Source organism: Penicillium daleae (genome assembly GCF_028827525.1).
Source record: "Penicillium daleae strain IBT 16125 chromosome Unknown utg000009l_segment0_segment0, whole genome shotgun sequence".
NCBI lineage: Eukaryota > Fungi > Ascomycota > Eurotiomycetes > Eurotiales > Aspergillaceae > Penicillium > Penicillium daleae.
In genome coordinates, this window is record NW_026623157.1 from 2,275,292 (window position 1) to 2,298,560 (window position 23,269).

The following is a 23,269-nucleotide window of genomic DNA, read 5'->3' on the forward strand; positions in this document are numbered from 1 at the left end:
CATCACTATGTTACATCACAGTCGGGATGTTTGGTTGATTTTGAAGACAGTGTTTTTTATCGATACAAGAATCGTGCCGACCAGAGGAAAACAAAGCTTGAAAGCTCATGGAGGAAAGTCTGAAGAGATTGCCACGTCTTATAGATGGACCGGTGGTGAAGCTCATTTCTCGGCCTCGTCGACCAACTTCTCAACCTCTTGTTCGGTCCATCGATGGAACAGCTTTCGTGCGTCGGAAAGTTCGGCCTCCTTGGGTAAACCGTTCTTGACAGACTGGGCGTGCAGAACAGGAACATCAAACTCGTATACATTCTTCCAGAGCTTGTTTTGGGCATCCATGATATCCTTCTCCACGTATTCGAAGGGCCGTCGTTTTTGCAATTGGGTCACTGTATGCTTGGCAGTGTCACATAAACCACACCCTGCACGGGTGAAAAGGGTTAAGCGAGCAAGATGTTGAGAAGCCATAGAGGAAATCGCAATATAAAAAAAGACAGGCCGAGCAACCGCAGGTCGCGTTTTCTGACGGCCTCTTGGAATAGATACTTTCTGTCGCTTGATACCGCCTTCAAGGGGGCAACATTTAGTGGCTCCTACTGTATGGGATTATCATGGATAGAACAAGAAGCAAAAAGCTACAGTGTCCAAAATTCGTGAACTTGCATGAATGTACCTAAATAGAGATCCTTCCACTTCTTCAACGTCCGAACTTGGAATTATGCTCCCGACTACGAAATTCTACTCTGTGGACGGTCTTGAGGAACTTGAGAGGGAGGGTAGTCGAGAAAATAAACATGCTTTTGCGTATTTTCTTCCATTAAAATAATTCCCCAGTTAAAGCTAAGTCCTTTTCATTGTGCAATACTTTGTTTCAATCTCGGCTAACAGTAAACAATTCATTTAGCTGTTGTCAACAGCAGGCTCAGTCTAGAAGCAATATTTCCGGGAGATTCCCACCTGGAGTTCCCCGCCAACAGCCTACCTCAATCCCCAAACGTCTCGGAATCTACCGCTTCAATCTCTGCTTATTCTTCGAAAGGCAAAACCCTCCGTTTCTAGTAATTAAGAAAGGGCATTTCTGACGTAAAACGACGTTGGCCACAGATGTACGTGCGTGGCGGCGTTTAGGCGCTTATTTCCGGGTGGCAATCTGTGCTTATTGCCGCTTACCTCCAAAACTTCCCTTTCCTCATCCCACATTCAGTATCACGAACAATGATCCAGAAACGACCCCAGAGACAATTCAAGACAGAAGAGTCGATGGAGCAACTAGATCCTGTTTCCAAGCGAAGGCTGCAGAATCGCCTCAACCAACGTGCCAGTCGTGAGTGACGCTAACCCTCTTCTCCTCCGCCCTCCGGCTGACCGCCAGGCAGGTAAGCGGAAGCAGGCAGAAAGACAAAAAGAGCAGCGAGAGCACCGTTGGATTATCTATACCAACGAGACACGGGGCATTCCCGCGATAGACGATGTTCGCGGTAACGGGACGCCGGAACCATCCCCAGTGTCTGAAGACTCCCCGATAAGCCAAGACCTCAACGGTCTCTCATGTAGTAACTCGCCGCTTTCCCCAGCGCAATATTTCCATCGATTAAGAAGGCATTTGGTCGAGGGCGCTGGCGAAATACCGCCTTCTCCCAGTCTTATTCACTCCGTGACACAGTTCAATATCATACGAGCGATGTTTCAGAATGCTGCCACCATGGATCTGACGATGGAGGCTTTACGCGAAGATATCGCTTCATTATTTAATGTTGCTGGGCCAATCACTTTCCATCTACCGCCAAGCCTACAACCAAGCTCGACGCAAAAGCAAATTATCCATCATCCGTGGATTGATCTCCTACCCATTCGTTCATTTCGAAATACCTTGATTCTGAAGATGTCAAAATACGACGACGAGGAACTTTGTGCAGATCTTTATGGCCTGCGTGCATATTCAGGACAAGTGGGGATGATTGTTTGGGGCGAGTCGTGGGATCCCCGAGCGTATGAATTATCAGAGGAAGTGGTGCAGAAATGGAGCTGGATGTTGAAGGACTCTCCAGAGCTTCTAGTGTCTACAAACTTTTGGAGGAAAAAGCGAGGGGAGAAGGCGTTAAGATTGCCCGAGCCGTCCGAGCATTTCATTCACGAAATTGAATAATAATAGTGCAAGAGTGTGATTGTACCAAATCGAAAATGCTTCCTACAAGTCATACTTCTCCTGGATCATCTCCTCACTGATCTTCCAAAGTCGCGAGATATTCTGTTCATCCCGAACATGGGAGTGCATGTGATCCTTTGCCACGGCATTTTGGCACAAGTACGATCCGTTATCGTCAGCTACCAGATCAGACCGAGTCAGCGTTATGCTTAGGTTCGAGTAATAATAGTCAGCACTTACCGGAGATAGTAGGATCAATCATTCCGGTGATCATTGTCGCTGCTCCTTCCGACTGAGTCGTCCAAGGCTGTATGAGAAACTTGTTTCCATCTGCGTCCACAAGAGCTGTTCTAATATGAGTATGAATCCGTAGGTCAAGGTAAATCTAGTCACTTACGGCCAGCTTTTTTCCACTCCTCGACCATGTCAAAAAAGCCAGGAGGGGAGTGTCTTTGCAAGCCGGTTTTGACAGCTATTACGGTTAGTCTTGAATTTACTACGTCCAAAGGGAACGGCACACGTACAACCAGGATCAATGCTAAAGACACGAATGCCCTGACTCTTCAACTTCTCGCCGAGCCTTTTCGCGAACATGGTGCGTGCGGCATTGGACTGAGAATAGGCGGTCCATGGCTCGTAGGTCTTTCCATCCTATAGAGAGAGTTAACTTCCAATGTTTCTTTCAATATGGGGACCGTATTTTCAAGTTCTGGAGACTAACGCTGAACCCAATATCTTCGAAATTGACCTTGCCTTGTCTCATGACTCCACTCGACGTGATGATAATCGAGGATCCTGGGCCAGCCGCCTGGATTTTCGGCAGAAGGAGCTTCACAAGGAGGAAGTTTGCGAGGTAATTGACGCCGAGCTGCATCTCAAACCCGTCTTTGGTCTTGCCGTAAGGGCAGATCATCACACCCGCCACAAAGACCACATGGTCAATCTTGGGCACATCTGCCAGGCCCTCCTTAACTGCCTGGCGGATGTTGCTCAAGTCGCTGAGGTCAATGTTGAGGAACCTAGTTTCGACATTGGGCTTGGAATTTTTGATCTTTTCGGCAATAGGAGCTACATTAGACTCCTTGCGAGCACTCAGGATGAGGAGCTTGGGATCAGCGGCAGCCAGCTGGATGGCGAGCTCACCCGCGATGGACTGCTCGGAGACACCAGTAATAAGAACTGTTCCAAGGCCAAATGTTAGTAAATATCAATGATCCTGATACATTAATTGAAGGTTACCTGTCTTTCCGGCAAGTGATTTGCCATACTTCTCCAAAACGTCCTCGGAGCGAAGAATTTGGGGAGCAGACATTGCAGCTAGTAAGGGTTGAGATCAAAGAGCTTTAGAAAGGGTTGAAAGACAACTTGTTCTAAAGTAAAGTCAACGAACATCAAGTGTCGTATTTATATCTTCATTTCAGACCGGAAAACCTGGACTTGAGGACAGCCATAAGCCCGAGACCTAAGCATTGGGGTTACTGAAGATCTAACTCCGCGCGTTGGTCATATCTCTGCCTTATTGAGTTAGCGTTTTGTCATCTCCCAGAAATGCCGAAATATAAAACCATAACCTGAGGACAAGAGAAGGCAACTGCCATGGCTGTCCTCCACTCGGACGAATCACGATGTCGGATCGGTTCCCCGGTTGCATTACCAGATTAGGCTAGCGCATTGTCATCAACGTAAATCAACTTAGGGTTATAGTTATAAGGTTGAGCACTTTGCCAAAGAGGAGCGAACCTTCGAAGGCGGTAAATTCAATTAGATAGGGTTATGTTGCAACGCTAAAGTTTGGCCAAATGAGCTGGAGACTTAAATGGGGCACCGTGTTTTACCAAATAAATTACAAACCACGAGGGGATGCAGATCATGCACATCCAAGTTCAGATTAGTTTAGCTTGAAGTTGGATCTTTCACCTCTCCGATGGCCTGAAGGCTTTGTTGCCCACCCCACTTCTCCTTGGAAGTCTCCCTACCACTCACCTTCATGCAACCGCCCAACACAACATGACTCAATTCTATGGCCTCCCCGTGGAGCTCTGGAGCGCAATATTATCATATCTACCGAACCGCGATATCAAAACGCTCCGCCTTGTCTCTAAACAATCCTGCAATTCAGTGGAGCTCAGACTGCAACGAGTCTTTTTGTCGGCGAACCCATTGAATATCAAGGTCTTTCGTGCGATCGCAGATCATGAGAAATTCCGACACAAGATTACAGAGATCATTTAGGATGATGCACGATTTGCAAGGGGCCCAGCTCAAGTTTATAGTTCCTTAACGAACTAGTATTTAAAGTATTTTTAAAACTAATATATAAATCTTCTTTAGTTATTCTTTGATTTTGTAATTCAGGAATACTAGCGGGGGATATCAATACTGCGTGCGGGCTATACGTGCCAGAATCCGATGCAAGTGACAACGAGATAGAGGAGTCGTTCGAATCGAGACGACGTCACGGTGAACTTGACGGCCGAGGTAAGCTGCTAGACTGGGAATTTTACGACGACGACTTCGACTATACCTACAGGGAGGACGAGGAATATGGCGATTCTGTCTATTAGATGAGGAATAGTGCGAATTTCCGCGGATAGAATGTTCTACTCTAGTTCAAGGCCGTATATATCACAAACATCGAAGAGTTATTTATGCGGCGACGCAAGCTTAATATAGTAGAGTCGTGGTACCAAAAGTTCAAAACCGAGAAAAAGCTAGGTTCGTCCGGGCTATTAATAAGCGAGTGTTGGGCTATCTACCGGGGGCTACTGCGCAAATAAGCCGATGTTTTAGCTGGGAACTACGACGAGGAGGTATTTCTGTATAGCCTCGAGCGGTTCTTAGTACTAAAAAGAGTGACGGTTACAGCCGTAGCCTATAGTATCCCGTTTGCTCTAATATATCCTAGTCCTATAATCCGAGCATTCCCGTAAGGGTTTAACTATCCTATTCCCCGGGGATAGCTAACCTTAACCACCGAAGAGCTAGAGGATATAATTATATTTCCCTAGTAAAGAGTCGATAAACGTTACCGAGAGAAGTACCGCGTATTTCGTATTATTATACGCGCTTTAGCACGATAGAAAAATAATATAGTGGAACTTACTCTAGATACCCGATAGCTATATATAGGGATTAACTATACTATATTCGATAATCCTTGCGTAGAATACGATTATTTTCTAGTAGTTTTGAAAAAACTAGGCTTTCGTCGCCTAGACCTTCTACTAATATTTAGTAGAAGAGGACCTACGGAGAACTAGAAAACCTTCCGTAACGGACGGCTCCGCGAAATACTAAGTAATATAACAGACTTAGAGGAGTTTACCTTCTATACTATAGAACTAGACGGTTATTATAAGTAGAAAGTGCTACATATTAACGCCGCCCCTGTATTGTTAGATAGTATCTTCCCTATTAAGAAATAGCCTAAGCTTTGCTATTTTGTATTATCGCGGTTTATCGTTAGCTAGGCTGATCTGATCACTTTTCTTTCGAAGCTACCGTCCACAATTCAGTCCGTGAAATTGAGTTTTCTAGTCTTTATTGATAACGGCAATATTTAGTATATCTTCCTCTTAGAGTTACGAACTAAGATCTGTGAAAAAAGTCTTTAGCAGGGTTGTCGACTAAACCTTGTTATCGGCTACGAGGGAGGTTTTTATTATCTAGGAGGTGCTACTTGGTACGGAAAGCAGGTAGATAATTTCCTATACGAGGGTAGGGAAAATCCATTCTATGATCCTCCTCGTAATATAGGAAAAAAGGCTTTCGGAGTAGTCAAGGATGTATTTGATCCTGATGTTTAATCAGTTCCATCGTATTATTCGAACCATGGCATATAAAGTTGGCGGTATATGGTTGATTTTTTATGCCTGGAGTTATTCTCTTGCACTGACCGAGGCTGTACATTAACAAGATGAAAGCTTAGCAGCCAGGCATTGAAACATCTTATAGAGAGCCCTCTCGGGACGAAGTGAAGTGAGGCACGCCAAGGACTTATTTGAATTGAGGATCTTTCACCAAGTATTAAGTCTGCAGGGAGAGTGCTTGCCATAGTTCTTAATGAGACACCTCGGGTTATTATAAGAGGAAGTTGCGCAAGCTGTGATAACAAGTGAAGAATTCGTCTTCAAAGGAAGATAAGCAGGCCCATAAGCTTCAAATGACTAGTTTTACCTTTAGCTATCTCAGAACGCTCTATTGATAGATACACCACTCCCCAACCTTAGGTTGAAGTAGGTGTTGATATAGCTATACAGTAGGATATGCCTTGTGAGACTGTGCATGGGTAATCGTAAGAAGATGGTAGCGCCGTCGGGGTAGCACTCGGGGTCGCCGATGCAAGCGCAATGAGTAGCTTGCTTGAAGAGCTAGTTTATGTACCATTTTTGGCTATAGATGGGTTCCATAGAACAAACTCCTGGTCGATCTGTCAGCTTTAAGAAGGGGATTGCGTGCGGAGGGCAAGGACTGACCTCTCCAGTGATTTCGTAAAACATTGCAATATTCCAGCAGTCTAATTCCATTTCTTGACCCGGAAATTGGGTTTCGTCAAACCAAGCATATCTATTACAGATGAGCATATTTCATCAAACGAGGCTTGTGGTACTCACTCCACGCAGTCTGTTCTTGTGCCGTTGGCGATCGAGATCACTGGGTGCCCGCCGCTACTATGGCTCGGTGTAGGGACTGCCTCCGTAATAATAGCATAGGTATTCTCCATGAATTTGCGCTACAGCCAACTGGAGCCTGATTGCCTCAGATCAATAACATCAACCTTGACCGCTGTCATGGCCCTCTACGGGGGAACTAAGGAGGTGGCAAATAACATCCGACCGAAAAAGGGTTCTTAACTCTTGAACCGGTAGAAACATGAGATAAATAAAAACTTTCATTGCCTATACATCATTTACCTAAGAGATACGGCCCATGTAGCTAATTTTTGATGAAGTAGACTTTGATAATTCCGTAGATCTAACCTGGCAAAACTCGGAAGCGTCCTCAGAAGAGAATGAATGGGAGAGTTTAAGAGACATGTCTGAAGACTTCAAGAGAACACTCACCCCCAGGCTCTTCAAAAAATGAATCAATTCGCAAGCAGTATCGAACTCTTCACTCAAAACATGTTTACTCCAAAAGTGTCAGGCACCCATCAGAGGCGGTCCCGAAAGCAGTCAATAATCGATTATTTCCTGCACCAGCATCGAGCGGCCTTCATAGAGCGCCTTTTGCGACACTGAAGAAAAAGCAATATATGCGATGTCAGCCACTAGTAAAGCCGCTTAAATGCAGGTTGATGCAAATCGTAAGACATATCCAACTCCTATTGGACACCTCGGGATCCGCGTTCGAGGCATGAATGCTTTTCCTCATCCCTGTCGCAGATCACCACCCCCCCAGATCCCCCCCTCAGCCTCCCTCAAATCCGACAAGAACCGTGTTACATCCCTAAATGACGCTCTTGAAGGAAACACCGTCTCACGCACTCAAGAAATGACAGAGCCATGGCGACGACGGCAGGATACAAACCCCTCCACGACGACGACACATCCCTGAGACCACCCATCATAGCCGGCATAATCTCAACCTGGATCGCCACCTTCCTCGCAGCCGCAGACAGCACCATCACATCCACCCTTTCCGCCACGATCGCAAACGAGTTCCACTCCGTCAGCATCATATCATGGCTCGGCTCCGGATACCTAATCGGCCTCACGGCTACACAACCACTCAGCGGCAAATTGAGCGATATCTTCGGCCGGCGGGCTAGTTTCTGCTGCTCGTGTTGTATGTTTACGATTGGGAATCTTGTTTGCGGGCTTTCCGGATCGAAGATCGTGCTCATTGCTGCGCGCGTTGTTACTGGTATCGGTGGTGGGGGATGTATCTCGATTGCTACGTTTATCGCATCGGATAATATTCCGCTTAAACGACGTGGGATATGGCAGGGGACGGGGGCTGTGGTGTATACGGCGGGGATGGGACTTGGGGCTGTTATTGGGGGTGCTGTTAATGATGTGGTTGGTTGGAGATGGGCGTTTATTGGGATTGCGCCTGTCTCGCTGATTTCTGGGATTGGAGTTGCCATGTTTGTACCGGGGTATACCGATGATACACGGAGTTGGCGGGAGCTCTTGGGTCGTGTTGACTTTGCTGGTGCTGGGACGTTGGTGTCGTCCTTGGTATTACTTCTTATCGGACTCAACCATGACGGACCCGAGCTTGTGACTGGCTTGTTTGCGATTACTGTTCCGCTTGGGATAGCGCTCTTGGCAGGCTTCGTCTGGATTGAATGGCAGTGGGCTAGGGAGCCGATCATTCCACTGTCTCTCTTCCGCCGACGGACGGTGGTGGCCGCATGCCTGACTGCTTGGTTCATGTCGATGGCATTCTATGCACTCACCTTTTATGTCCCATTATACATGAAACTGCTGGGCCATTCCACCAGTGAAATTGGGCTTCGCCTTCTGCCCGACTCCATTGGCGCTGGACTTGGGTCTTTCCTCGTCGGGCTAGTCATCCGAGTCACAGGTAGATACGGAATTTTCCGTTATACCATGACTCTGCTGCTGCTGCTGGCATCGCTAGGCTTTGCCGTTACCTCAGTTCACACCCCATGGATTCTTCCTGAGGTATATCTCCTGTGCAAAGGCTTCGGCATGGGCGGAGCTTTGACGATGTTGATATTGGCTCTGCTGCATTCGGTACCACATGAGAGACATGCTACTGCCACATCTGCATTGTATGCCTTTCGGTCGACTGGGGCGACCGTGGGACTTTCGGTTGCCAGTGTGATGTTCAAGCACCGGATGAATCAGAGCATGCTAGACACGGGGTCTAGCTGCTTGGAGGGGATCAGTGTTATCTGGATGCTCTACATGGAGCTTTCCAATTGGCGTTAGCGTTTACTACTGCCGGATTGGTGTCTGCATTGTTTGTTGGAGCACATGATAAAGGTGAGCAGGAAGATGAAATGGAAATGGCTGAAACTAAGTAGCCATCATCTGGGTGACCAGGGAATATCAGCTAAGCAGACATACCTGGAGAAGAAATCTCCCGTCGGGGGTAATTCTGGGTTGATCAACCATGGATCGATTCTCGTAGCGCTGGCCAGGTCGAATGATTAATACAATGATGTCCTGGCCAGTTGTAAGCTAGTGGTCCCGAACTAGTCTGATTACTTAATCGGAACATGAATGGAAGCCAAAGCGGTTGAGGCCGTCCCCACTCTCAACGTGATCGGGGTCTGCTCGGAATTGACTGCCTAATTGGTACTTTGCATGCGGCAGGGTTACGTTTGATTCGACACTGCGCGAACGCACAGATTTGTTATTGTATACATTCTATGATGCCATAATCTTCAAAAATTGAGCAAGAAGCTCGTCTCTCATGCCCGTGTCCTAGAACAGTAATTCTAATTAGCCAAATTCGAAAGACTAGGAATCTTACCTAAGAACTAGCAACTAACTCGTCGGTTAGATTAGGTAGATAATGACGTCATTGATCAGTCGTGCTATCAGCAAGCCCCTCCATCGCAGCGTCAGCGAGTCCGGAATGCAAACAGTAAGGATCTGGTAGATCATATGATGAATGCAAGGAGCGGGGCAAAAAATCGATGGATTTGCCCGATATAGCTGTATCGAGATGGTTCTCTCCATCGACCTAATAATTATTATCTCGCAGCGATGTTGAAATAAGGTACGAGGATTGTGGGCTGCTCACGGAAACCTAGACACCCACTACCTCGCTCCAGCGTTATCTGTTCCATGAAGCAGGAAGCTAATAGATTATTCTATATGCTCGTGCAAGGTTGTACATATTGAGCACGGAACGAGGGGCGCTAGCAAGTTCCGAGGTTGCCCGTTTCCAAGGGTGAGGGGGCTCAAGCAGCCAGTGAGGAGAGCTCGGAACAAAATGCAAGGATCTCCGGCGGCGATCGGCTATGATAGCAGCACAAATAGAGTAAATGCAGAGTCAATTGGACTCTCGAGAGGCGTTGGGCGAGGCGTGCAGCTGCGAACCAACGTACTACTGTACTCTACAGTCGGAATGTTTGGTTTAGTCTCAACCACAGTCACGGGACTGGCCGGAGACTGTGATTCGCAAGTGATCTTCCCCCCCCGCAGACCACCAAACGGACTCTCTTCCCCCCCCGCTCTCCACAGTTTCCGGACAACGGTGGTCTGGTCCAATCGCAACCTCGAGCTTAGGAATCAGCAGATGGCCCAGAACCAAAGAGCTGACAAAGATGGGCCATTTCCCGAGGATTTGGCCCAAGAGCTCTCTCATGCTAATTGCGTTTCCCGTCATTCGCTCCGTGGGTTTGGCGGTGCGACGCGACTGTTGGATTGGCCCTCGCTCATTATAAAGTGCGGGGTGCTCTTCGCCCCCGGACGATTTCTCTCTTTCTCTCGTTTCTTTGTCTCTAAAACCTCCTTCCTCTCTCCCTGATCCCTATCCCACACATATTATACATTCCAAAATGGGTGAATGCCCAGTACACAAGTCGGCCAATGTGGCTGGCCACGGCACTCGCAACCGTGACTGGTGGCCCGAGAACTTGAAGCTCAATATTCTGCGCCAGCACACCGAGGCAACCAACCCAATGAACAAGGACTTTGATTATGCGACTGCTTTCAAGAGCCTCGACTACTATGCCGTCAAGAAGGACCTAAATGACCTCATGACTGACTCCCAGGAGTGGTGGCCCGCGGACTTTGGCCACTACGGTGGTCTCTTTATTCGTATGGCATGGCACAGTGCTGGTACCTACCGCGTCTTCGACGGCCGTGGTGGTGCCGGTCAGGGCCAGCAGCGCTTTGCTCCTCTCAACAGCTGGCCCGATAACGTTTCCCTCGACAAGGCTCGCCGCCTGTTGTGGCCCATTAAGCAAAAGTACGGTAACAAGATCTCTTGGGCCGATCTGTTGGTCCTGGCTGGTAACGTTGCCCTGGAGTCCATGGGCTTCAAGACCTTTGGTTTCGCCGGTGGCCGTGCCGACGCTTGGGAGGCCGATGAGTCGGTTTACTGGGGTAATGAACTGGAGTGGCTCACCAATGATGCCCGTTACAAGCCCGAGAACGAGCAAGATGCCGCCAAGCAGAGTGACATCCGCACTCGTGATCCCGAGGACCCCCTCGCTGCCGTCGTCATGGGTCTGATCTACGTGAACCCCGAGGGTCCCGATGGCAACCCCGACCCCGTTGCTGCTGCCCGTGATATCCGCATCACTTTCGGTCGTATGGCCATGAACGATGAGGAGACCGTCGCCCTGATTGCCGGAGGCCACAGCTTTGGTAAGACTCATGGTGCGGCGAGCGCTGAAAACGTTGGCAAGGAGCCCGAGGGCGCCGGCATTGAGCAGCAGGGCTTTGGCTGGACCAACGCTCACGGCACTGGTAAGGGTCCTCATACCATCACTTCTGGTCTGGAGGTGACATGGACCCGTACTCCTACCAAGTGGGGCAATCAGTTCCTTGAGTATCTCTTCAAGTATGACTGGGAGCTCACAAAGTCCCCCGCCGGTGCCAACCAGTGGGTGGCCAAGACTAACGACGAGCCCATCCCCGATGCTTATGACGCGAACAAGAAGCACAAGCCTAAGATGCTGACCACTGATCTGTCTCTGCGCTTTGATCCCGCCTACGAGAAGATCTCTCGCCGCTTCCTGGCCAACCCTGACCAGTTCGCCGACGCTTTCGCCCGTGCCTGGTTCAAGCTTATCCACCGTGATTTGGGTCCCCGCGCCCGCTGGCTCGGCCCTGAGGTCCCCAAGGAAATTCTCTTCTGGGAGGATCCCGTCCCTGCTGTTGACCACCCTCTGATCGATGCTGAGGATGCTGCTGACCTCAAGCGCCACATCTTGAGCTCCGGTGTTGAGCCCACCAAGTTCATCTCTACCGCTTGGGCCTCTGCCTCCACCTTCCGTGGCGGTGACAAGCGTGGTGGTGCTAACGGTGCCCGCATCCGCCTTGCTCCCCAGAACAACTGGAAGGTCAACAACCCTGCCCAACTCGTTGAGGTCCTGAGCGCCCTGGAGGAGATCCAGCGCAAGTTCAACAGCTCCCAGACAGGCAACAAGCGGGTGTCGCTGGCCGACCTCATCGTTCTAGCCGGCTGCGCCGCCCTGGAGAAAGCCGCCGGTATCCCCGTCCCCTTCACTCCCGGTCGTACGGATGCCAGCCAGGAGGACACCGATGTCGAGTCCATGCGCTACCTCGAGCCCGTTGTCGACGGTTTCCGCAACTACGGCAACTCCTCTAAGCGCATCCACAGCGAACAGATTCTTGTCGACCGCGCTCAACTCCTCACCCTCACCGCCCCCGAGATGACCGTCCTGGTCGGTGGTCTGCGTGTCCTGAACGGCAACTACGACCACTCCAACCTGGGTGTCTTCACCCAGCGCCCTGGCCAGCTGACCAACGACTTCTTCGTCAACCTGCTTGACATGAACACCGTCTGGAAGCCCACAGACAGCAAACACGAGACCTTCGAGGGTTTCGACCGCAAGACCGGCGCCAAGAAGTGGGATGCCAGCCGTGTCGACCTCATCTTCGGCCACCACGCCGAGCTGCGTGCCCTGGCTGAGCTTTACGGCTCTTACGACGGCCAGACCAAGTTTGTGGGCGACTTTGTGGCGGCCTGGGATAAGGTCATGAACCTGGACCGCTTTGATGTCATTTACGGGGGCAACCAGGGCCGTGCTCGTCTTTAAATGTTGAAATGCCTGGACGTTGATGATATTTAATTTTGGACAAAGCACTACCTACTGCTTACATTATGTATCCAATTTGAATAACGAAGATTGTGAATAATGAATTACTTCCGCTCTATCTGTGTTCTTCTTTTTTGTAGTTTGAGTTGTTCTCTCGGCATGTCGATTCTAAGTCGTGATCGTTAGCTATTCTTATCCTTCGAAGCCACCATTTGCCCCACTAATTACCTTCCAACCAATCACCATCCTTACTCAATAAAGCGTTGCGACCAAATCCAGATAGGAAATTTCTGCGTATCCGTATCCGTGCTACCCGCTTTGGGTGGGCAGTAAGGCACGGATATCACCCAGCACCCACCCATGAAACAGGAAGAAACAGACAAGCCAGCTGAAAGCTCGTCGATCGTTGTCTCGCCCCCGGTAATTATTTTCTCGATTGACACTAGTGTTCACGGCCCCTGGATAGATGCATTAAGGTTGTCAGCAGGCTACAGCCTTTAGCGACATTATAAGGAACGAATACGACCATTCCTGAAGCTGGACGAAATATGGATCTCTTGGGTGACAAGCCATTTAGATCGCGGCGAACACACCGAAAGTCACGACTCGGTTGTGTTAATTGTAAGAAGCGGCGTATTAAGGTGGGTTTATATCATGCATTGCACCTCCTGGGGTCCTCGTATCACACTGTTGGATCTCGGGCTCGCGTCCTGGTCAAAATGTTGAAGTTTTTGCGAGGCTTATTTTGCTTCCCGCGATGGAATTCATCAATTACATTGATTGCAGAAACTGATGACGGGGATGATCTGTTGCAGTGCGACGAGAAGAAGCCAATCTGCACCAATTGCGATAACCATGGGGCTGAATGCTCGTTCTCCGTCATTGTTCCGACACCTCCAGCTTCAGAAACGCTGTCGCCGAGTGCAAGTATATGCGAAACATCGCCTGAACAGCCTTCGAAATCACGCCCTCGACGCTTTCGACCGTATGCATATTCCAGTGGGGGACTGAAGCAGACGTTTAAATTGTCCAAGCCCAAAAATCAAAGTCCATCACCGATTCAATCAACGGAGCCTCCAGTCGAATTTTTACCCTTCGAATCCATCTCACTAGCCGATCTACATCTATTCCACAATTATACCATCTCAACCTACCAAACAATGGTTGAAGACGGTGACCGGAATGGAATCTGGCAGAACCACCTCGTTCAGTGGGGCATGGAATTCCCTTCAATTCTACACCTCATCCTCGCTCTCTCCGCTCTTCATCTCGCATACAAAAATCCCGAGTCACGCGACAAATACATCCGACAAGCAGATAACCACTTCACATTCGGTGTTCGCACAGTCACAAGCGTTCTCTCACAACTGAATGCCGAAAATTGCCAGAAGATTTACATGGCCGCGGTGCTGGTTTGTTTCATCTACTTTGGCCGTGGTCCTCGACCGGGTGAATATCTTATCTTCAGCGATGCTGGTGCAGCGGAATGGCAAGTGCTCATGCGAGGTGTGCGCACAATTGTTTCATCCTATCATGCCAAGGTATTCAGTGGAATTCTGGAGCCAAAAGCCGAGGAAATGGAACCCTTCTTGAGCGATGCTATGCGTATTGAGCTACACGAACATACCATTCACGTGGAAGCATTACAGCGACTCATCGATCAGGAGATAACGGACGAAAGTACGCGCACCATGTACAGACACGCAATAAACAACTTGCTTGAGATAATGCGGGAAGTTTATGAGAATCGATCAATCGGCGACCCCGGCGTCGGCTTAATGCATTTGCTAATTGGCTGGCTATATCGTTTGCCGTGGGAGCTGGTGGGCTTGTTGGAACATAAAGAGCCGCGGGCCCTCGTTATATTGGCATACTGGGCTGTTATGTTGAAGTATATGGATAGTGTTTGGTTTATGAAGGGCTGGGCTGAGCATGTATTGTTGGGGATATCGGCGTGCCTTCAGCAAGAGTATCGACCTTGGATTGAGTGGCCTTTGCGGCGGGTGTGGCAGGAGAATTGATATGATACCCAAATCGAATGAATTGTGTGCGTGTTGAATTGAGACTTTTCATGTCGCCTCGTAGCCCAACCACTTGGTGGCCTTTTCCATGGACAGTGGCGGTAGGAGCACTCCGTACTTGTGGTCAAATTTTTCCCATGCTGATTTTTGACATCACTGGTGGAGATAGTTTATAGAAATTTCAATGATCATCCTAAAAATGACAATTTCTCTGCCTGCATGTTCACAATTTCTGGGGGTTTAGTGGCATTAAGTAGGGGAAATGCTTGGTATCAGTCCTTAAGCGCGGGTCCATCGTGAGAGTGCCCACCCAGACCCACACGTATTCGTTCTTGATATTTCCCGATTCGGTAATACCAATAAATCGTTAAGGTGCGGACCAAAATGGCCTGAGAATAAATATACTTGCCTCGTCGTTCAGAAATTAAGCATTTTATCAAACTTCTTTCCACCAAGGAATCGAGATGGATATCGTTTACCATAATGGCACCAATGGCTCAAGTCCCTGGGTCGAGTTCTACCCATACACACCTTCTGCAACAGCCGGATATGCCTTTATGGCAGTCTTCGGCATCGCGACAGTCATTCATCTCGTCTTGATGTGTCCGTTTCGCGCTGCATACTTCATACCCTTTGTATTAGGGGGAGTCTGTACGATATCTCCGACTTCAGCAAACACGAATGTTGGCTAACCAAGATCGACAGGCGAAACATTTGGTTACTATGGCAGAGCATGGTCCCATCAATCCCGAACCGAGATCAAATCTTGGGCACTTCAAGAAATGCTCATTCTATGTGCACCCCCGCTCCTCGCGGCAACCGTTTACATGGTCCTCGGTCGCATGATACGCGCCTTCGACGCCGAGCATTTGTCAAGCATGCGTCCGAAATGGCTCACATTCGTCTTCGTCATGAACGACGTGATATGTTTCTGTACACAACTGGGTGGTGCAGGTGTCCAAGTCACCGGAGACCCCAAGGTCATGGATATTGGCAAAAAGGTCGTCCTTGCTGGATTGATCTTTTCATTATTCGTCTTTGCCCTTTTCGTGGCTATCGCTGTGACTTTTCATCGACGACTTCAGAAAATGCCCACGCCTATTCTCACAATGAACCCCGACCTTTTGTGGCGACGGTATATGTGGACGCTTTATGTTGCTTGTGCGGCTCTGATGGTCCGTAATCTTGTTCGAACGATTCAATTCGGCGCCAAGAGAACGGCTGATATCAACACGAAAGAGGCGTATATCTACGTCTTTGATGCTTTTCTCATGTTTCTAACCATGCTTGTCTTGATCATCTTCCATCCCGGACTGCTGATTAAGAAGGCCCGCCGGGCGCGGAAAGTTGTCGACTTCAGTCAGCCCTTAGCAGGTGATAGGAATTCGGGGCAGGTTCCTTTGATGGAGTATGAGCCTAGGCCTATGGCTTAGCGGATTGGATAGGAAGTCTCCTGTCTCGGTCTGAATTTGGATCGTGGTTTTGGGTTTGAGTTGTTAGATTGTTTTCGTTATTACTGTTAGGGATTCACAGTTGAATAAACGCTATTCATCTCGTCAACTGGGAAATGTTTCGAGAGTTCTTAAATGACAATATTTTGAAGTTGAAGCTAATGCCCAGTCGGAATATCCATTAATCGATTAGCGAGCGTTCACAGTTCAGAAGGATTGACATGCAGCTACCTGAATACCAAATACCATTCATTCTTGAAAGCTGTGAAATCTGCTAGCAAGAAATTGCAATTTGTGGCAACGTTTGCACCCTCTCTACATCCTTTCCCCAGATGAACCAACCAGATACTGGCCTAAGTATCCGCCTTCGAAGTGGCTCCCAAGAGGAGTTTATACTCAATAGTCTCTTCGGTATCTGAGATTTCAAGCTCATTCTCCCCGAGGTGTGCCTGTCTGAGCTCTAATTCCTCTCGCCCAGCGGCCTCAAACTCTTCCATCGTGGCACCGAGAAGATAAGAAGATTGTGGAACTTCGTCAGCTGAAATATTTGCACCGGCATCTTCCAGCATCTGTACAATGCGATTATGACCATACCGCCGCGCAATTTCTTGTGCGGTCTTTCCAAAATGATCACGGGCCCGCGCATTTCCACCGTGTTGGAGAATACATTCTACTAATCTGTGTTGACCCATGGCAGAAGCCAGATGCAGTGGTGTCCGACCGTACATCAATGGCGTGGATACATCTGCGCCTGCTTTAATCAGAATTATCGCCACATGTTGATGGTCTCCTTCCATCGCCTTATGGAGCGCAGTTGACCCAAGGCAACTTCGGGCATTGATATCAGCGCCCCATCTCAGTAAAGCCACAACAGTACGCTCGTTGCCATGAAATGAAGCAGAATGAAGGGGCGTCTCAATGTCCTCATCGAGAAGAACCGTTCGTGTATTTTGACGGAAGCCCATGGCAGTCGCAGGCCTTGGATTAAACTCACGTGTTCCTGGATCAAGGTCAAGCTGGTGCATCGTACCGCCAGGGTCTTTCATTTGAACAGGACAGCTCTCGTTTGGATCGGCCCCAGCCTCACACAGGAGGTCGACAACCACGGGATTGTTGCGAGTTGTAGCGAGGCTCAAACAAGTTTCATTTTTGTCTGTCCGTTGTAAGATACTCGCGCCTTTCCGCAATAGAACATCCACAGCCGCCTCATTTGAGCGAACGATAGCCATTTGCAGCCCATTCATCCCTAGACCCATTGGCTTTACGGATTTCGGCCGGGAATCCGTGTCATCAACGAGACAGCGAAAATTCGTGTTCAGCACATTGATCTCCTCGATTGTCATTTCCTCGATTATCTCCGTCAAGCCAACTGCACAGGTAAGATACCAATGGGTAGGACTGTCCACATCCGGGCCAGTCCCCCGATATAATAGTTTGATTGTCTTTCGAACACGATCTGCCTGCCCATATAAAATCCAGTATTCCGTATCTTTCTCCCAATCGCAGAGAGCTTTTGACTTTTGGAGCCCGCTGAAAAGGAACTTTTTGATTTTGGATAGGGCCTCCCATTTTCGGTCCTGATCGTTGCAACTGAAACAGTGCTGCAACCAGAATGTAGAAGCATAGTCTTTGAATATTTCTTCGACACAGATCCCCATATCCTTGAAACAGTGTGAGTAGCCAGGGATGGATCTATGCAAAAGAGTATCCATGCATCGCTCCAGCAAAAGCATATTCACCTGTGATGCATTGAATTCAGGCCGTGTCTCCAGATATTCAAGCACTGAAGTATGTGCATAGCGAAAAATTCCCAGCTCCGTATCTTCGACAACCAAGTTGCAGGTCATTGCCAGTATATCACGCTTACTGAGCGCGCTGTAAAGTCCATTGACATCCACCGAGACTGCTGCTCGCAATTCATCAATCTTCAAGGGCCGTTGTGTGGCGAGGAGCCATTTAAGAACCCGCTCCCCGACAGTCTTACTACGCGGCCCTGATTGTGCTATCTGATTGTAAATCATATCGTATGTCTCGGCCAGAGAAGTGGGCAGTCTACCAAGCTCTTGGCATATGTCCTCTTCGCATTTGATTCGACTTGAGTCGCAGAGGTTTTGCAGCTGCAAAGTTACCCATCGAAACCTGGTAGGTATTAGTGACCTTAAGGAATCATTACAGCAACACGTGGTTTCTTACATTCCGTGAGCTTCGTTGGTCAAACGAGTGACGATCATATCCCTCAAACCATCAGAGACGTCACCCCCAAGAAGTCGACGGGTCCGAATAGCCACATCCACTTCGGTTATAACAAACCTTTCAATGTCATCTGAGTTGTCGGCTGCATGAACATAAAGATTTGGTGAATGCTCGAGTCTCCAAACGATATCCACCTCGTCACGACTTGAAACAAATATCTTCACGACATTCGAAGCCTGCTGGATGATACTTTCGAGGCCATCCAGAAGCTCGTGCCGTCTGGTGGCATCCGCCTCATCAATAGCGTCGATTACGATAGTAGCGGGGGATCGTCCAACACGGCCAGAATCATTGCAATCGCATCTTCGATCGACAATTTCACCGGCTGCGGGCTGTCCTTGACAAACCTTTGGTACTTTCCCAATGCGAAATGATGTATCGACTGGTTCACTGATTTGCAGACAAGCTGACGTGCAATACCGCAGAGCACATGCTCGGGATCTGCTCGTTCGGATTTCTGGCACAGTAGAAATATGCAACTGGGGCTGATGATGAGACGTTTCCCCCTTGGGGAATGAGGTCGTCCACCACCAAAGATCTAGCGCAGAATGCTCGTCAGATCAAGTTATCTTTGTGATCAAACAAAACTTACATCAGTTTTGACTTCCCCGAGCCAGGAATACCATGTAACCAGAGAATAGAGGAGTAGCTCGTAGTCTGCCAGTCAGAGAATACTGGTTTTTCCAACAGCCACAGACAAGTGTCTTTAAGACGGCCTTTTCGTACTGCTCGGTGATGATGCATGTATGGAACATTCGATATCCAGTTCAGAACCCCTGATCGGTGTGTAGCATCAAGCTGGTCTTGCCAATCGACCAACAGTTCCGATACTCGTAGAATGGGTTGCTCCAGTCCTTCAAGCGCCGAGGTTAGACGCTGCATCTGTGCCTGAGATGTACTATCTAACATTGGATGCACTCCTGAATTAGACTGTGCATATTGACTCATGTTGAGTGTCATGCTCTCCGTGTGCTTTATAATGTAGGCCATAGCTTGCTGTCTGTCCGCATCGACTAGATGTGCGTCCTGGCTGACGAATTTCTCTGCTTCGTAGACCTCTTTCAATATGTCATCCATATTGTTATCCGAGAAAGACACTGCACTTTTCGCGAAGCGTTTGGCAGTATTCTTGGCATAGTAATGAAGTGCCTTTCCGAGGAAGAACAAGATTGAAGCGTACAACCTGGTAAGCGATAGCGCTAACTGTGTCTCAGCCGGAGTGAGTACGCGAGATGCAAGATAGATACCCTCAAAAATGGCGTATCGGGTTATCATCTTTGCTATAGCATCAACACCCTGCAGCATAGCACCGAAAATGCTTGAGTCATTGATTGTCAGTTGAAGAATCATCCGGATACCAGCCCAGGGCAGCGATGCGTGGGTCGGGTCATATTGCACTGCAATATCTCCAATTTCCTTGAATTTATTGATCCAGACAATTACTTTTTCAAATACATCTCGTAGGATGATTATCGTGCCATTCTTCCTTCTGATGCGCCATCTTTTCCGCAAGCATTCTTCTCTTCGCTGCTTCGCAAGGGCAAGGACATCCTCAAGAATGTCTCGTTTCTCAGCATTCTTGAAATCGATCAGAGAAAGTTCGGTCTCCGGAACGGTTTTTACAGCGTTGTCCCATAGACTTTGATTGTTCTGAATTACTGGAAGGGCGAGACCTGGTCTGATGGTGGCGCCAGTAGAAAGCGGGGGTGATGGATTGCAGGTAATTGTTGGCACTGCTTGAGCCATTGATCTAGAAGGTCGAAAACGATTTTACTTTGGTCTTATTCAGTAGAGCCCTGGTTATCGAGATATCATGAATCAGGCACGAACATGAGCTAGAGGGAACTGGTGACGGATGACTGAGTTGGAGTGAAATGGTTTAGCCCCCACCTGCTAAGTGAGGCTGAATTGGCCCATTGGGCGCATCGCGCCCGAAATCGGCACTGTGAAGTACCAAAGTCAAATTGGAGCCGTATATCAGTCCTCTTGGATTTCCTGTTTTAATTTGACTGAGTCTTACGGTTCTTCTCGCAGAGTAAAGACCCGAATTCATTCATTCTTCGGCACACACTCGGGAAGAATAAGGACGAAGGAAGATCAACCATACTCCACTAATCTTTCACGGCAGTGCACAGCTGAAGGTTCAAGTAGAGATATCTAACGTGACGAATACTCTTCCCTGCTAAGCCACCCAGCTAAAGGAATGAGCAGCTCAGTAATACCCGGAGTCGTGTCCCAGGAAGTATACATCATCGTGGTTGGAATGCGGTTTGCCAGAGCCCTGAGAGCACGGATATAGGATAATGGTGAATGGAAAAGAGCAAGCGAAGTCAGATACCAGGTTGAGACAAAAGATTCCTCAACTGCACATGATCTTTACCGGTTGAATGGCCTCGCGAAGGACCGGAAGCTCTCACCACCTACGCGCATCTTGACCATCACAGAAACTATACATTGACCACTGCCTAAGAACTCGCCCTGCTAGGCCTCCGAAGAACAAGGGGTTTCTCCCCTTTATGCTTTCAACTAGAGAGTCATATGTAGAAAGATGTAAATATCATTATTAAGATCCACTGGAGGCTAAACCAGAGCCATCCATACAAAGTTCCAACCATCACATGTCGAGGTCAGATAGACCTAAGCGCATACTCCTCACAATACCAAGCATAGAATATACTTGGTGATCTAAACTTCCAAGACAATAACGCCATTCATCGCAGAGGAGAAAAATAGGTCGTACATGTAGAACTTGACATGCCTCACAATACCAACAAATTGTAAGACCTCGACTGGAAAGAATGTACAAGAAAGTACATCAGTTTAGAACCACATGATCCCTGCTACCAAGCCGATGACCACGGCCATACAGCTGCCCCGCAATTCTGCCGTGTGCCCAGCAGCATCTGTGGTCTGATCACTCGATGTTGTCTGTAGCTTTTGCATCTGGCCCGTGGAACCAGGAGTAGAGTTGGTCGCAGCCGGCGCATCTTTTGCAGAACGGGCCAATGTTGTCGATTGCTCGTCAGGTGCGTTTTGAAATGTAAACATCGATTCCAGGTATTTGGATCCGAGCTGAATTAGGGGTTGCACCCGGGAGATGAGTGCAGTGTGCTTGGCATACTCCCAAAGGTCAATTGTCATGCGGCAGGCCTGCTGCCACTTGTTGCACAAGATCGGGATCTGCAGTCCCGCACCCTCCGTGGGAGATATACATGGAGGTGAAGAGTTATTATCGGGACGATGTGTAGTTTCGGAGCGGTTGTCGTCAGTTGAGGTGGGTAGAGGAGAGGCATTAGAGAGCGTGACAGCGGGGTTGAGGATCGTAGGCGCAGCTGGAAGACTCCGATTGGAAAAGGAGGTGAATAGCTGATAGTCATCTAATTGCTGGATAAAGTATGTCCGAAATGCGCGAGCGCGTCGGCCGAACATAAATGAGGATGATTCTGGAGCGGTATAGGAGAGTCGACTTTTATTCTCCACCGGGGTGACTTCGCCGGGGACGGTCGCGGCGCCATTGGATCGCAAAGAGCGTGATATGCGACTTCCACGCGTACGATATTGTGCAGTCATCACCCACGACTTTTGAGGGTCAATGGGAGGTGTGTCCGGAGGGAATGCGGCGGCGCCATCTTGAATCAGGGGAAGCTCTGTAGGCACCAACGATTAGCATAAACGGAGTATTTCTCGATGAGACCAAAGCCAATGGACGTACTGCGAGCTCCGCCGGTGAAGTAGCTAAAGTCCACGAACTTGATATTGTAGATACTCGACAACGACGGCACGAGAGTCAACAACGAGAAGACAATCAGCGCCAGGAGAGGGAGCGCGCCCGGTTTATCCAGCCCTGGGCGCATCATCCACGATCACCGGTCGGAACCGGAGGCCGTTGGCGATGATAATGCGAGGGCGTCTATGAGAACCAAGAGACACTCGTGACAGTCGCCTTGAATGCCATGGAGAGGGATCCGGTGTGGTGGTTTTGGGGCCAATGTCTCGGCTTTCACGGGGGCCTAGAGTTAGTTCAACTTTGAACCTCAGGAGAGCAGAACGCGCCAACGCGCAGAGATGAGAAGAGAGGGGAGAAAGGTCTTTGGGTCGCAAAAATAAAATTAAATAAGATTTGTCTTGGGAGGGGAGAGGATCTAAGAAGAAATGGATGACGGCGATAAGGCTGAGAGGGTGACCTCTTGGGTGGTGCGAAGTCAATGCTCTCTCGCTCTCTTCTGCTTGGCGCTATTTTTCTCTGTTCGGCCCGAATGACGTCGACGAGGGTCGCGCAGGAAACGGCTGCAAGCGTCGCAATCAGGGTTCTTACTTCCCCCCTCTTTTTGTTTTGACGCGGTAGCCCTGAGCTAATTGAAGTTGTACAATATTCCGTGGCGTAGAAATGATTGACTGGCGCCCAGGAATGTCTCTCCGGCCATGCCAACTTTTTTTTTTGAGTTTTTCGACTTCGGCTTCCAGGAATGTTGCCTCAGGCAGCCACATCCCGCGCAGAACCAAGTTTCTCGCCGAGTTGGACCCTCCGGAACAGGAAATGATACCTGAATGGGATCTGAAAAACTGGGTCGGGCAGGGTTCAATCAAACTGCTTGACGTGGGTGGAGCTAAGGATACTTTGGAGGTGAAAGTCTCTGGTGGAGGACCGACCGCAATCTACAGTACTGCAGCACTGCCGTAGGAT

The 23,269-nt window shown here is 48.8% G+C and overlaps 9 protein-coding genes across 9 annotated transcripts; 5 read left to right on the forward strand and 4 right to left on the reverse strand.

Moving 5' to 3' along the window:
- Nucleotides 1–162: 162 nt before the first annotated feature.
- N7458_011963 (Glutaredoxin-like protein) lies at nucleotides 163–468 on the reverse strand (the record flags this gene model as incomplete). The annotated part of the gene is made up of 1 exon (XM_056915345.1): nucleotides 163–468. The coding sequence occupies one exon, from the start codon at nucleotides 466–468 to the stop codon at nucleotides 163–165; it is 306 nt and encodes a 101-aa protein (XP_056760099.1).
- Nucleotides 469–1,215: 747 nt separating this feature from the next.
- On the forward strand, nucleotides 1,216–2,146 carry N7458_011964 (bZIP transcription factor; the record flags this gene model as incomplete). Its single annotated transcript, XM_056915346.1, has 2 exons — nucleotides 1,216–1,324; nucleotides 1,377–2,146. The coding sequence occupies 2 exons, from the start codon at nucleotides 1,216–1,218 to the stop codon at nucleotides 2,144–2,146; spliced, it is 879 nt and encodes a 292-aa protein (XP_056760100.1).
- Nucleotides 2,147–2,188: 42 nt separating this feature from the next.
- N7458_011965 (uncharacterized protein) lies at nucleotides 2,189–3,458 on the reverse strand (the record flags this gene model as incomplete). Its single annotated transcript, XM_056915347.1, has 6 exons — nucleotides 2,189–2,325; nucleotides 2,387–2,491; nucleotides 2,544–2,618; nucleotides 2,671–2,797; nucleotides 2,868–3,325; nucleotides 3,386–3,458. 6 exons carry the CDS (start codon nucleotides 3,456–3,458, stop codon nucleotides 2,189–2,191), a joined length of 975 nt encoding a protein of 324 aa, XP_056760101.1.
- Nucleotides 3,459–7,650: 4,192 nt separating this feature from the next.
- Nucleotides 7,651–9,048, forward strand: N7458_011966 (Major facilitator superfamily domaingeneral substrate transporter; the record flags this gene model as incomplete). The annotated part of the gene is made up of 1 exon (XM_056915348.1): nucleotides 7,651–9,048. One exon carries the CDS (start codon nucleotides 7,651–7,653, stop codon nucleotides 9,046–9,048), a length of 1,398 nt encoding a protein of 465 aa, XP_056760102.1.
- Nucleotides 9,049–10,628: 1,580 nt separating this feature from the next.
- Nucleotides 10,629–12,860, forward strand: N7458_011967 (Catalase-peroxidase; the record flags this gene model as incomplete). Its single annotated transcript, XM_056915349.1, has 1 exon — nucleotides 10,629–12,860. The coding sequence occupies one exon, from the start codon at nucleotides 10,629–10,631 to the stop codon at nucleotides 12,858–12,860; it is 2,232 nt and encodes a 743-aa protein (XP_056760103.1).
- Nucleotides 12,861–14,020: 1,160 nt separating this feature from the next.
- N7458_011968 (uncharacterized protein) lies at nucleotides 14,021–14,881 on the forward strand (the record flags this gene model as incomplete). Its single annotated transcript, XM_056915350.1, has 1 exon — nucleotides 14,021–14,881. One exon carries the CDS (start codon nucleotides 14,021–14,023, stop codon nucleotides 14,879–14,881), a length of 861 nt encoding a protein of 286 aa, XP_056760104.1.
- Nucleotides 14,882–15,345: 464 nt separating this feature from the next.
- N7458_011969 (RTA1 domain-containing protein) lies at nucleotides 15,346–16,314 on the forward strand (the record flags this gene model as incomplete). The annotated part of the gene is made up of 2 exons (XM_056915351.1): nucleotides 15,346–15,532; nucleotides 15,587–16,314. The coding sequence occupies 2 exons, from the start codon at nucleotides 15,346–15,348 to the stop codon at nucleotides 16,312–16,314; spliced, it is 915 nt and encodes a 304-aa protein (XP_056760105.1).
- A 371-nt stretch (nucleotides 16,315–16,685) lies between these two features.
- N7458_011970 (uncharacterized protein) lies at nucleotides 16,686–20,331 on the reverse strand (the record flags this gene model as incomplete). Its single annotated transcript, XM_056915352.1, has 4 exons — nucleotides 16,686–18,471; nucleotides 18,526–18,917; nucleotides 19,006–19,123; nucleotides 19,178–20,331. The coding sequence occupies 4 exons, from the start codon at nucleotides 20,329–20,331 to the stop codon at nucleotides 16,686–16,688; spliced, it is 3,450 nt and encodes a 1,149-aa protein (XP_056760106.1).
- A 1,074-nt stretch (nucleotides 20,332–21,405) lies between these two features.
- N7458_011971 (uncharacterized protein) lies at nucleotides 21,406–22,439 on the reverse strand (the record flags this gene model as incomplete). The annotated part of the gene is made up of 2 exons (XM_056915353.1): nucleotides 21,406–22,232; nucleotides 22,298–22,439. The coding sequence occupies 2 exons, from the start codon at nucleotides 22,437–22,439 to the stop codon at nucleotides 21,406–21,408; spliced, it is 969 nt and encodes a 322-aa protein (XP_056760107.1).
- Between the last annotated feature and the right edge of the window lie 830 nt (nucleotides 22,440–23,269).